Source organism: Alosa pseudoharengus, unplaced genomic scaffold (genome assembly GCF_046254945.1).
Source record: "Alosa pseudoharengus isolate Yale_2024_CS ecotype anadromous, Long Island Sound unplaced genomic scaffold, YU_APseudo_1.1 YU_APseudo_1.1_scf_22, whole genome shotgun sequence".
Classification (NCBI taxonomy): Eukaryota; Metazoa; Chordata; class Actinopteri; order Clupeiformes; family Clupeidae; genus Alosa; species Alosa pseudoharengus.
In genome coordinates, this window is record NW_027468680.1 from 874,202 (window position 1) to 889,201 (window position 15,000).

The 15,000-nt window shown below is 44.8% G+C and overlaps 1 protein-coding gene across 1 annotated transcript in view; it reads right to left on the reverse strand.

Moving 5' to 3' along the window:
- LOC143139226 (uncharacterized) overlaps window positions 1-12,518 on the reverse strand; it is a 31,662-nt gene extending 19,144 nt beyond the window's left edge. The window contains exons 1-5 of the mRNA XM_076299831.1: window positions 12,409-12,518; window positions 11,766-11,860; window positions 5,201-5,281; window positions 4,692-4,738; window positions 4,081-4,144 (exon numbers count right to left, since the gene is read on the reverse strand). Of these exons, the coding sequence (XP_076155946.1) occupies window positions 4,081-4,144; window positions 4,692-4,738; window positions 5,201-5,281; window positions 11,766-11,838 (265 nt within the window). The 5' untranslated portion in view covers window positions 11,839-11,860; window positions 12,409-12,518. The remainder of the gene's footprint in view (window positions 1-4,080; window positions 4,145-4,691; window positions 4,739-5,200; window positions 5,282-11,765; window positions 11,861-12,408) is intronic.
- Window positions 12,519-15,000: the final 2,482 nt, after the last annotated feature.

The following is a 15,000-nucleotide window of genomic DNA, read 5'->3' on the forward strand; positions in this document are numbered from 1 at the left end:
CACACACACCCCTATACTAGCATACTGCACCCCTATACTAGCATACTGCATACTCCACCCCTATACTAGCATACTGCATACTCCACCCCTATACTAGCTCATTGCATACTCCACCCCTATACTAGCTCATTGCATACTCCACCCCTATACTAGCATACTCCACCCCTATACTAGCATACTGCATACTCCACCCCTATACTAGCATACTCCACCCCTATACTAGCTCATTGCATACTCCACCCCTATACTAGCATACTCCACCCCTATACTAGCATACTCCACCCCTATACTAGCTCATTTCATACTCCACCCCTATACTAGCTAATTTCATACTGCACCCCTATACTAGCTCACACCACACACACACACATCACACACACACACACACATACTCCACCCCTATACTAGCTCATTGCATACTGCACCCCTATACTAGCATACTGCATACTCCACCCCTATACTAGCTCATTGCATACTGCACCCCTATACTAGCTCATTGCATACTGCACCCCTATACTAGCTCATTGCATACTCCACCCCTATACTAGCTCATTGCATACTCCACCCCTATATTAGCTCATTGCATACTCCACCCCTATACTAGCTCATTGCATACTCCACCCCTATACTAGCTCATTGCATACTCCACCCCTAGCTCATTGTGGACTTCAGGAAGTCTAAAGCTGGCACAAACACCCCCATTCTCATCAATGGGACTTAAGTGGACCTCTCTTGGACCCTCGACACCTCTACCCTGATCAAGAAGACTCACCAGCATCTCTTCTTTGTGAGGAGACTAAAGAAGGCCCACCTGTCTCCTCAGATCCTGGTGAACTTCTACCGCTGCACCATCGAGAGTATCCTCACCAACTGTGTCACGGTTTGGTATGGCAACTCTTCTGCCCACGACCGAGGCACTGCAGAGGGTGGTCAAAACTGCCCAACGCACTCCCTCCATCGAGGTTAATAAAGTATCTATCTATCTAACTGCCCAATGCACTCCCTCCATCGAGGTTAATAAAGTATCTATCTATCTGCACTCCCTTTATTGAGGTTAATTAAGTATCTATCTATCTGCACTCCCTCCATCGAGGTTAATAAAGTATCTATCTATCTGCACTCCCTCCATTGAGGTTAATAAAGTATCTATCTATCTGCACTCCCTCCATCGAGGTTAATAAAGTATCTATCTATCTGCACTCCCTCCATCGAGGTTAATAAAGTATCTATCTATCTGGTTATCATGGCTTTCCCAACTATTAGCCGCAGCTTATACATTTTTTTTATCACATTTCTTCAGCTATGAGGTTAATACACGGGGCCAGTTAATATGGTATTAATATGGTTTTGTTTCTTTTAACTTGCATAAAACACTGTCATGCGGTTTATACACAAAGCGGCTAATACACAGGAAATTACTTTACTGGACGTAAGGCGCGCAGCATCATCAAATACCGTTCTCACCCCACTCCCCGTCGGGAGGAGTTACAGGTGTCTCCGCACCTGAACCAGCAGGTTCTTCCCTGCAGCTGAACCCTACTGAACTGTAGCTCTACTGAACTCTACTGAACTCTACTGTAGCTCTACTGAACTCTACTGAACTCTACTGAACTCTACTGAACTCTACTGTAGCTCTACTGAACTCTACTGCACACTACTGAACTCTACTGTAGCTCTACTGAACTCTACTGCACACTACTGAACTCTACTGAACTCTACTGCACACTACTGAACTCTACTGTAGCTCTACTGAACTCTACTGTAGCTCTACTGCACACTACTGAACTCTACTGTAGCTCTACTGAACTCTACTGAACTCTACTGTAGCTCTGCACCAGGGCTCGAATTACGTGGGAGCCAGAGGGAGTCGAGCTCCCATAGAGGGAGGACTGGCTCCCATGAAAGCAACAAAGTCAAAAACCTGAGGGGGTCTCTCATATCTGAAGATGTCTGCCATTTAATCTTAAACAACCGCTCATTATCCATCCCTGTGCGATCTCTTACCATTAAAGACGTTAAATTAAAATATAGGCTACTACGGGACGTAGACCTACACTACGCTCTTGAACGCAGCATGACACTTCACCACCACACCACTAGACTATATGAGCAAACCGTATACAGTACGATCGTTTTGACAGCACTCGCAAATCTGAAGAAGTCACCCTGCTTTGATGCGAGTGTTTTGTCTATTGGTTTGATATGTGCCTATTTGGTTTGATATGTGCTGAAAAGTCCTGTTTGCTGTTGAACTTGCGCTTCCATGTTGATTGACAAAGCCATAAATTATGGCCCATAATGCAGCCTACAATGATTGTGTGAACTGATGATCTGTAGCTATCCTCTGCCATTCAGAGCTCCGGAAAGTTCCCAGATATTTTGAAACACCTGTTAGCAATCTCTGATGTCGGAATATTCAATGGCTACCCGACAACATCTCAGTGCAAACTCCAAAATTGTTCGTCTATTAATTTTCCACGGTTCAACAATACTAGAACATAGTTTGGCTGCAATGGCTTATAATTTCTGCCAGTTAGTGCTTTTTCCCTGAGTATAAGTTATACTACATGCATTATTGTGTTTGACACTGAGAATAGCCTATCTGAGACGGTGGTCTGGTTACGTTGTGAAATTGAGAATGGCACAGACTAAATCGTTTAGTCTATTTCTTTGTATTGTGAAATTGAAATGAAATATGGACTATTACAATCAATAATATGTTGAAATGAATTAAAAGCAATCAATTTCTATGAAAAATCTATGTATGTTGTGTGCGTGTTTCAAGGTAAAGCCTAGGCCTACCGTGCGCATATTGTACGCCTAGGCTATTTCCTCGCCTTAGGCTATGCACGGGGTGTGCCAACTTTTTATGAGATAGAGAGACCCCCTTAAAGACAAAAAGATAATTCGAGCCCTGCTCTGCACTCTACTGTAGTTCTACTGAACTCTACTGAACTCTACTGTAGCTCTACTGAACTCTACTGAACTCTACTGAACTCTACTGCACACTACTGAACTCTACTGCACACTACTGAACTCTACTGTAGCTCTACTGAACTCTACTGCACACTACTGAACTCTACTGTAGCTCTACTGAACTCTACTGTAGTTCTACTGAACTCTACTGCACACTACTGAACTCTACTGAACTCTACTGCACACTACTGAACTCTACTGAACTCTACTGTAGCTCTACTGCACTCTACTGAACTCTACTGAACTCTACTGAACTCTACTGTAGCTCTACTGAACTCTACTGCACACTACTGAACTCTACTGAACTCTACTGTAGCTCTACTGCACTCTACTGAACTCTACTGAACTCTACTGAACTCTACTGTAGCTCTACTGAACTCTACTGCACACTACTGAACTCTACTGTAGCTCTACTGAACTCTACTGTAGTTCTACTGAACTCTACTGCACACTACTGAACTCTACTGAACTCTACTGCACACTACTGAACTCTACTGAACTCTACTGTAGCTCTACTGCACTCTACTGAACTCTACTGAACTCTACTGAACTCTACTGTAGCTCTACTGAACTCTACTGCACACTACTGAACTCTACTGTAGCTCTACTGAACTCTACTGTAGCTCTACTGAACTCTACTGAACTCTACTGAACTCTACTGTAGCTCTACTGAACTCTACTGCACACTACTGAACTCTACTGTAGCTCTACTGAACTGAACTCTACTGTAGCTCTACTGAACTCTACTGTAGCTCTACTGAACTCTAGCTCTGCCAACAAAACAACTAAGCCCCCCCCCCTCCCCATGCCTCCTTGCCAGTTCCTGTTGAGGTTTCCACGACCATGGCAACCCCCCCCACATGGCCACCTTAACAGTGCCAGCCCCCACCCCCACTTGCCTCCCTGCCTGTGACATCTTGATCATCCACTGTTCTTACTGCAGATCCATATCCAATTCCACTTCGTCTACAATTTGAACTCCACATTCAGTCATGCTTTGTTCTCATTCTACATGTGTATGTGTGCGTGTGTGTGTGTATGTATATGTGTGTGTGTGTGTGTGTGTGTGTGTGTGTGTGTGTGTGCGTGCGTGCGTGTGTTTACCTATGAAAGCGCTCTCAGACTCTAATAATGAACCCCCCATACAATCTTCCGTTCCACTCCGTCTCTATGGAGACAAAAAGGGGCGAGGGGGGAGGGGTGTGATTGGCCAGTATGAACACAAATCTCTTTTCAGACAAAGGCCCTGATCAGAGTGAGATTAGAGATGACAGGTTAGATTACAGAGTGAGATTAGAGATGACAGGTTAGATTACAGAGTGAGATTAGAGATGACAGGTTAGATTACAGAGTGAGATTAGAGATGGATGACAGGTTAGATTACAGAGTGAGATTAGAGATGACAGGTTAGATTACAGAGTGAGATTAGAGATGGATGACAGGTTAGATTACAGAGTGAGATTAGAGATGACAGGTTAGATTACAGAGTGAGATTAGAGATGACAGGTTAGATTACAGAGTGAGATTAGAGATGGATGACAGGTTAGATTACAGAGTGAGATTAGAGATGACAGGTTAGATTACAGAGTGAGATTAGAGATGACAGGTTAGATTACAGAGTGAGATTAGAGATGGATGACAGGTTAGATTACAGAGTGAGATTAGAGATGACAGGTTAGATTACAGAGTGAGATTAGAGATGAGTGATTACTCACTGGCTGCTGTGATGTGGGGGGCAGAGGTGGAGACAGGCCAAGGAAATCTGTGGAAGGGAGAGGAACGCACACACACACACACACACACACACACACACACACACACACACACACACACACACACACAATGCTTCAGACCTTAACATCACCTAGCATCTGGTTAGCACAGACCTGGGCCACACGGCAAAACAAAACAACTGTAACTGTGTGAGGCCCATAGCAGCTGTTAACCCCATAACCCCAGCTGTTAACTCCATAGACTAATAAATTGCACTTAACGTAAAAGTATTTTTTATATGTTTTTTTGGTAAAACTTTATATTAAGACACACATATCCACCATTAATTAGCTGCTTACTAACATATTAGTAGCATACTAGCCATTTGTTAGTCATTATAAGTCACAACTTTAGAATAGTGCGTGCGTGTGTGTGTCTGCGTGTCTGCATGTGTGTGTGTGTGCGTGCAGGCGTGTGTGTGTGTGCGTGTGTGTGTGTGCATGTGTCTTACCGTCAGTGGCTCTTGGGCTGCTTGTTCCTAGCTGCTGTCTAAGTGCTGCCTGGTACTCTAGATCTCCTGTGGTATCAGCATCTGCACACACACGCACACACACGCACACACACACACACACACACACACGCACACACACGCACACACACACGCATGCACACACGCACACACACACACGACTTTCTAATGAGGAGCTGCAGCACTCAGACCAGATCAAATGTTCCTCATGTGCATTCTGAGCCTTTTCCTACAACTTCCTGGAATAACCTTTAACACTTGCATATATTTGTATGTATTGTTTCCTTCCTGCTGGTGTGTGTGTGATGTGTGTGTACATACAGGGGGCAGTGCTTCGACTTGGCCAGCTTCACTCGCGGTCCGCGCGTGGGATCACGCGGTATCACGCGACTTTAATTTGTATTTTCCCAGTGAGACGCTGCAACAACCCAAACAACCGGTAGATGGCTCAAGTGAGCAGGGTGTCTCGTAAAAAGAAATGGAGCCTGGAAAACCCTACACAGACTTCACTTCAGACTTTAGCAGACTGGTTTAGAAATAATTTAATAGCCAGAAATATGCCTGCCCTGCCCTAATAAAGAAATATTTGGTTAACTGCGAGTGAATCCCGTTTGCAGCCGTAGAAGAAACGCAGGACAAATTAAACATTCTGGTTTTCTCTGAGTGCAACGATGATAGACAGACATCATTTGGACAAAATATAGAGCATATTAACCTCCGTTGCTCAGCCAAATGCCTTCCTGTTACATCCTGTTATCACGGAGTTACAGGCGATAAACGATTTTTGATGGTCACAAGTTTACTTCATTAGTGTTTTTTTTTTTTTATTAAAGAGTGTTTTTCATTTAAATCTTTGACTTCGTGCTTATTCAGTAGAGCATTTAGTGCTCTCCCCAATCCCAGACGTTCACATTGCATGTTTTTTTGTAATGGATGCAACCACGAGATAGGCTATGCGTTTGACAATGAGTTGTTAACAGACATGAACCAAGACATATAGCCCAGTAGCAATCTAGGGACTGTTCGTTATTTATTGAAGGGGCCACCGGAGGAATTTTGAGTGCTTCAGTTGGAAGTTGCATGACCCTCTCTTGCCTGCTAGAAATTGTTCAATGACCCTCCGACAGAATTGTTAAAAAAAGACATGACCCTCCCCTGCCAATTGTCGCTGTCTTCCGCCCGCGCCACAGCCACACACTGTGATAACGTTCTTAAATCAATCTTTTCCGTGAGCTTGCATGCTACCAGTCCTTCCTTTTCAAATGTGTTGCGCCTGTTTGCACAATTTCACAAATAATCATATGTGATTAATAATATGACAAATAATCCCTGTGCACGGGGACCGAAACAATGCATGCCAACTTTTTCCGTGTTTCTCAAGTATTTTAACTTTCCCCCGCTGTCTTGCCGTTTTAATGTTTTCCCGTAGAATATCCCATATTTTAATACTCTCATAACAGCCCTGTCTCTGTGTTGCCCTGTTGCTACCCCTTGCCCTTCCAACGAAACAGATGTCTTCAAATCATCGTTTTCCTTGCTTGAAGGCGAACTTAGAGTGATGTTAACCTATTTAAATTTTACGGCGTGATTGTCGTGAGAGCATGATTCATTGGCGCTTGCATGTTCGGCCTTATGTCTACGTGCGCACCTGAGGCTACTCAGCTACAAGAGAAATAATTTCCCCTGTTTGTATGTTCACTGCAAGTTGGCCTACCATAACTTACCAACTCTGCACTGTAGACCCTAACTGGCTATTTATATTTTTCTGTAAAATAAGTAAATTACGCATAGGCTACTTGGAACATAATACATTTGACAAAGGACAGATCTATGTTGCTTGTGACAAAATATTAACTTTCAGTGTTTTACGATGTCTTTGTCATGGGGAAGTGTTTTTCCCCATGCATTTATTCTAGGTTACTGTCAGTGACTGCCGTGAGAGAAGCGGGTTCTGTGTTTTGTTCATGCCAGTGACTGACGCGAGAGAAACTGGGTCTGTGTTGTGTTGCGTTGCGTTGCGTTAATTTATTTTCATTGGGCATACCGTGCCGTGCCGTCCACAGCTCTTCAGTTCTGACAAAGCCAAAATTACTCCTTTTGAAACAATGAGTGCAGGAAGCGCGTTTGTATGGTTATATTGCTTGACGGGGGGATCCCAAGCAGCTTTCAGCCATAAGGCTACTTTGAGAACATTTCAATTCACCCGACACTAATATTCAAAATGTTGAAAACTATTTCGGCATAGCCTATAAAGCAGTTTAATTAAATAGAATGTTAGTTGTAAACAAACGAGCTACTTGGTGAGGCTTGGCCTCACAGATGCGCTCGTGCCTTAGATGGCAGGAAAAATCTTCACGATAGGCCTATTAACTAACCACCCGATTCACGTTGGCTGGGGGGAAGGGGGGCCATCAGACATTTGTGCCCAGTTAATCCGGCCCTGCCCCCAACAAATCACACCTTCCCACCTCTGACAGCTTAAAAGAAGTCAAGAGGACTCCTTACTCACAGACCTATTCACAAACCTTTGGCATTTTGCCGTGTTTTGAAATCCTATGCAGCTACAGGAGCTTTCAATCGCGAGGAAGCAATTTTGCATTGTAGGCATAACTAACATGCAATAACGCCGCCAACAACAACCAAAACTAGGCTAATCATTGTCAACATGTAAATTAAATGTAACATTATTAAAAATAATGGGCGTGTCACTCCTAACTTTAGGACTCCTAATTATTTCACAAAAAGTAATTCACGAAGCATTTTAGACCTAAAAGTAGCACCTAAGTCTGGGACAGCTTAAGTCGAGAGGACTCCTAACTCACTAAGACCTAATCATAAACAGCTTTTTTGTGGCATTTTACATTGCGATGTTTTGAAATGCGTAGCCTATGCGCAACAGGAGCTTCCAATCGCAAGGGGAAAAATTTTGCATTCATAAAAGGGATGCAATAATGCCACCAACAACAACCAAAACTCATTGTTAACATGTAAATGAAATGTAACGTTTCATTGTGAATCAAATTAAAATGTTCTCCTCTTAGCCTAGGCATATGGTGACAGATTCATTTAATAATTTTGCAAAGGTAGGCTACTGCATCAATCCATAGGCCTATGTTTCATTAGGCTACTAGGCTATAGACCGGTTTCAGGTCCCTAACAACCGTAGTCAAGAACGAACTCGGAGGACAAGCACTAGTTGTTTACACTGACAGCGCATAGAAAACAAGCTGGCTGAACTTGATATAAGATGAAGAATAAAAACATATTGCCGAAATATTTCGGTTTAGTCGAGTCTGGATTGTTTTCATCTAGAGGTGTAGCGGATTTACCTATGAAAAAGCAACGGATTTTAAGGAAGGTAGGCTAAACATGTGGCCAGTCACTGTGAAGTTAGGTTAGGCTTAAGCTAATGTTAACGTTAGGGCTTCGACTGCAGAAACAATTAGTTTAGATTTAGTGAGAACATTACCTACTCAAAGGGTACATAATGACAGGGGTGGACAATCATTTCCCCCTGAGGTCAGAGGATAATTACTTTGATAAAGTAGCCTATGCTGGCCACACATTGAACGATTGACTGAAATAACGTTACAATGCACAAAATGCATTGTGCTGGATGTTAACTGACAGGACAGGAGCCTATGACGGATTAGCTATAAGCTAGGCTACCTTATAGGAGGCCTATGCAATAACGTTACTTGCAAGCCCATGTCTTCTTTCTTAAAACAAACAACTCAAATGGAGTGTCAACTTTAACTTTAGGCTACCCTGCATATTGTCATTTGCGTGGAATGTAGGCTAACATTAGCCTCCGTTCTCATGGATCATAAGTCTCTCATTAAAATGATATGCTGAGGAATATGATAAAAACACTTTGTTAACGTCACAACCCTATGTTATTTAGCCTACATGACTTGAGTTTTTCCTCTTGAGCATGAAGATAACATTTGTGGCATAACTTCGTAGCTTCATAATGCATGCTTCGTAGCACCTAGGCCTGCCTACTTTATTGGCGTTTTAAACATTTTTAGCTTTGAACGGACACATCACAAAAAAATGAAATGTCTCCTGTACCACACAAGGGAATCTTCAATCTGCTTTTCTCTGCCAAAAGTTAACAATTTTCAAGCTCTATGCGTCTTTCTCTCAATGTATTGCTATACGGCTCTGGGTTTGCTTGTCCTCCGAGTTCGTCCTTAACGACGGTTGTTAGGGACCTGAAACCGGTCTATTTGTTTTGCCTTACTCTTTATTCATTTAGGCTAGGCCTTTTTATTCAGTTATTAATCATCTTCCATCCTTCGCACTACTTGTGTAGCGCACGCATTCTCCGACCTGTCACCTGTCACTCATCATCGGAAGAGAGGTGTTTGGAATTCCCGCGTTACAATCGTCAGCCAATCAAGGTGGTCACTTCAGTCAAACTCGTGTATGAGTAATGACGTCATCCAAAGCCACGAAGAGAGTTGTCTGAAAGGCTTTGTGAATAACTTTTAAGAGAAAACTCCAAGCTAAAATCTTTAAGTGTGATTTAGGAGTAGCCTACTCCTAGTAGTAAGATAAAAGCCTTTGTGAATAGCCTACGGCCCCAGTTATTCATCATCTTCCGTCCTTGTGTAGCGCACGCATTCTGAGACCTGTCACCTGTCACTCATCATCGTAAGGGAGGTGTTTGGAATCATGCCCGCGTTACAATCATCAGCCATTGCCAATCAGCCAATCAAGGTGGTCACGCTTGCCCATTTACCCAAATTAATGGTCGAATATTACTGATGATCATTGTTATTTAAGAACATGCAGTGTGCGTAGGGTAGCAAAAACATCTTGCTCGTAAAAAAGCATCATAACGCACATTCTGGCGGGTCTGTTATTTACTGTAGGCTGCGCAAACCACATGCCTTTATTTTGGGCAAGCCTGCATTCATTCATTCATTCAACCTTTATTTATTCTCGGAGGGTCATTGAGGGAAGCCCTCATTTTCAATGAAGCCGAGATTACAGAAGCGAAGCAAAGCGCTCCACAAACAAGACAACATTCGAGGCCTTCTGTTGAAGAATTTTATATAAAGCCTGCGCTGACAGTAATCCTCCTGCCCCTGATAGGCCTACCACAGCTGTGGATAGTGTGGCATGTTCAAGTAATAACACCATCCAATGTGTGTCACAATTGTCACCCGCTGACCACCTCACACATTTCTCTAGATTTTGCAACGAACTTACATGACACAATGCCATAAAATATGCCAGTTTTAGGACACAGAATAATGTTTGTAATGATACCAGGTAGGCCAGGTATTGTCGAAGGTGCATGGTGAAGTGAAATTCTTACTTTGGAAAACAAACATTTGCCGATATCATCGCCGATCATCAGAATATTGCAACAGATTCTGTGTTCTGGACTGCAGGTAACTTGTTAAGCCAGTGGTTCACAAACTTTTATTTCATTCCCCACTTTGATCAAGGGGCATGACTGATGATAGTGGAGATAACGTGTTATCCCGAGGCTTTTGCAAGTCAGCATCTTCGACGGTAGTCTATTAAAAATATAAGTTTTCGATGTCCCAAACGGAGAGCCATACTTTATTGTTTTTAATAATCTCTATGCTACTCACAAAAATGTAGGCATGGGGACATGATGAAGTAGGCTATCCAACTGTCGTGTGTTAAATTATTGTGATTACGAGCCAGTGGTTTTCAAACATTATGCGGACATCTAACTAAATGCAACAGGCTCATATCGTCCTCGCATTCGCAAAATGAGGACCAGTGTTTTGTCAAATTGCAAATAGCTATTCGTTTTAACTATTTTTTTATGATAGTATGAAGTGCTTTTTGTATAGGCTACTATCTTAATCTTGGAATATGGGGAGGGAAGTGGCGCGTCTGCAGTCAGCCAAATATGAATGTAATTCTGCGGCATAAAGCAGATGTATTTGTTTATTGTACAGAAAAATAAAAATGACATGTCAAGCAGTCAATTGACTACATTGCAGTCAAGAAGTAGGGCAAATTAAGACACTGTTTTGATTTGCGTAGTTGCGTTACCCCCAACACTGACAATAACATAGACAGCAAATTAAGATATTTTTTCGTTTTGTGGAGCAGCACCGGTAGGCTATCAAAAGCAGATTTCGATTTTCGCTACCACCGTGTAGTCAAGCCTTAAGCCATACCCAAGTAGCCTTAATCGAGGTAATGTTTAATTACGATTTATTTTGTTATTGAATTCGTAGGCTGGGATTCCTCTCGGTAACAATTACGTTTAAAGGTAGCCTAGTCTCCTGCTTTTTCAGAAGGGGCGGCAGTCAGGCTACTGACAGAGCGATGTACAGTGGCAGAGTGACGCACAGTGACTGAAAGTGCTACTAAAGCTTCACGCAGCTTCACGCCTCGTAATGCGCGACTGAAGTGGCCATTTGAAAGCGATGCCCACTGTATGTATGTGTGTGGTGTGTGTGTGGTGTGTGTGTGTGTGGTGTGTGTGTGTGTGTGTGGGTGGTGTGTGTGTGTGTGTGTGTGTGTGTGTGTGTGTGTGTGTGTGTGTTACCTCTGTCCTTGTATGGCTCACAGCTTCTGGGAAAAGGTCTTCTGACGGATGCCTGCATGCGCAGTCTGGCCATGTCAAACACGTCTGCCTTGTGCCTGTCACACACACACCACACACACACACACACACACTGTTATAAGTCAGTTTGTGGGGAAAAGCAGGAGACTAGGCTACCTTTAAACGTAATTGTTACCGAGAGGAATCCCAGCCTACGAATTCAATAACAAAATAAATCGTGTGTGTGTGCACCTGTCGTGTGGTGGTGAGGTGTGTGTGTGTGTGTGTGTGTGTACCTGTCGTGTGGTGGCATGTCCTGGTGTGTGTGTGTGTGTGTATGTGTGTGTACCTGTCGTGTGTGTGTGTGTGTGTGTGTGTGTGTGTGTGTGTGTACCTGTCGTGTGGTGGCGTGGCCTGGTGTGTGTGTGTGTGTGTGTGTGTGTGTGTACCTGTCGTGTGTGTGTGTGTGTGTGTGTGTGTGTGTGTGTGTACCTGTCGTGTGTGTGTGTGTGTGTGTGTGTACCTGTCGTGTGGTGGCGTGGCCTGGTGTGTGTGTGTGTGTGTGTACCTGTCGTGTGTGTGTGTGTGTGTGTGTGTGTACCTGTCGTGTGGTGGCGTGGCCTGGTGTGTGTGTGTGTGTGTGTACCTGTCGTGTGGTGGTGAGTCGGGTTCCTGTAGTAGCTGCCCCTCCAGCTTCTGCTGCTCTGTGCGGAGCTTCCTCCGCAATACACACAACTCAGACAGGATACTCTGCCTAGGGTCTACACACACACACACACACACACCATTAAAACACACAACTCAGACAGGATGCTCTGCCTAGGGTCTAGTCTACACACACACACACACACACATATGTTGTCATTTTGCGGAAATATTTAACCACAAATTAGACGTGCGCTTTCATGAGCAGTTTTCGTACATACAGGGGAATACGTAATTAGGCGCATTTTACGCATCTTTTTACACGAATCTCCCACTTTCTCCCGACCCTCCTATGAATGCATATGCATGAGACGGAAAAGCACAACTTGACATTCTCAACTCTTGCGACAGGCAGTCTGCGCTTTTTGCAGCATGTTAGTACTCACCATGTTTTTATGTGCACATTACGAAACAAATACGCCTGAAGTGGGCGCAAAAATGGCCCTCAGATCTGTTGTATAGGACTTGATATCCCTTAATGCATACTTGAGGCACCGACGAGACTCTGTGGGATGGTCAATTGAGTGATGGCACCCTTTGGGTTGTCAAGTGGACGCCCTCCTTCTTGGGTGTTTCACTGATAAGCCCACGACACCTCCAGAGGGTTCAGCAGTGAATCTCAGCATCCCAGGTTCACTCCCTAGATGCCATCAACTCACTTGAAGGCCCAGGCCTGGGGTCTATACACACCCACACACACACACACACACACCAGGCGGAGTCTTTTCTCTTCGTCCACAGCCACTGGCTTCCCTTTTCAGCAGCCGCGGAGAGGTCTTTGACTACCTGCCGATGGGCCTTCCCTCGCACTCCCATCTCCCTGAGTAGCCTGGATGTTGAGGTGGCTACTTCCATTGGGCGTACCTTCACATTCCAGCCTTGTTGTTGCGCATCGGCTGCAAGTTCAGGGCACCTCAGCCTTTTCCGTTCATAGGCCTCCTCCACTGCTCCCTGCCAGGGCACGATGAGCTCGATGATGTAGACAAGCTTGAGAGAGGACAAGACCACAGAACAAGGTCTGGTCGCAGGTTGGTGGCTGCGATTTCAGCTGGATAGCAGAGTTTCTTGTCCAAGTCTGCCAGCAGCTTCCAGTCCCGTGCTCTGCCTAGATGACCAGTGTCTGATCTTATGGGGATGAGGTTGGCTTGACCCTCGCCCTCCCGAACAAATGGTATTGGCTGCCACTGGGATGACGGGGGAGAAAGGGCATTCACGCTTGTCCGTTGACTTTCCAACACTGCTGCAAGACACTTTAGCACCTGGTTATGCCGCCAGGTGTAAAGGCCTTGGGTGAGGCTGGCCTTGCATCCCACTAAGATGTGCTTCAGTGTTGCTGGACTTGGACATAGAGGGCATGTGGGGTTTTCGGCATACCACTGGCCGAAACCATTGCGTTTTGCGGGCGAATGCAGGACATCAAAGGCAGCCCTGATGGTAAAGCTCCCACAGCTCTTTCCAGGAGATCTTCCTCTTCTCCACTCCTTCCCATGCTATCCACTGCCCTTGCTTTGCCTGTGCCACAGCTCTGGCGCACCTTCCTGCTTCCTCCTCCTGACATACCTCCTGGACCACCAGCTTGCGTCTCTGAGATGGAGAAGCTCCACACTGGTGTACTGGCCCCAAGTCCAAGACCACTCCTCCCCTCCTACACTCGGCCCACAATGTCCTTGTGTCAGAGTGCTGCCTTTGCCTGCTCAGTTGCAGCCAACGGGGTCCACTTCCTCCCAGTGGCCAGGATGGGGGCAGCTTGGGCTACAACTGGATCGCTTGAATCCATAACATCATCTCCAGCTTGAATCCATAACATCATCTCCAGCTTGAATCCATAACATCATCTCCAGCTTGACTTTGGCGCACTTGTATTCCTCTGCTAGACTGGAAATGGGCAGGTGTAACATCCCTTTTGCCGTAAAGTCCAATACTGCTGGCCTATACTGCTGAGGCACCTGGGAAGGCCAAGCCACCTCCTTACAAATGAGCTGGCCAGTCTCTCCAGCTTTTCCACCTTTGAAACTGGGACTTCATAAAGGGTTAGTGACCACAGGAGACGTGCCATGTTTTAGCACCATGGACAACACCATGTTTCAGCACCAGAGCTTCAGCTTGCCAGGAAGCAAGGTTCTGTCGATGTTCTCCAGGCCGCTGGCTACCTCCTTCCTTTTCAGAGACTCTTCACAAATTTCTTTGTAGATCTTTGTAGAAGCGTGATCTTGTTTGCTCCTTCCTTCTGCGCTTCCTCAGTGTTGCAAGCTCCCAATCTCTTCCTGCTGCAGGTTTATACCCTCCTTCTCCTCCTCTGTGGCCTTCCTCCATTGCTTCTTCAGCTGCCTCCTCTCCCTGACTAGGCGGTCTATCTCTGTCTGCCTTCTGGATTTGGTCGGGATTGAAGGAGTAGCTAGTTTGCCTTCGACCACTCTAAATCGTTCCACCCCGTAGGCATAGATGCGATCGCCCATTCTTTCCAATTTCTTAATGGTTGTGCATCTGATCCCTTCCAATATGTTGCAGAGATCAGTGTTTGCCTCCTCTCCTT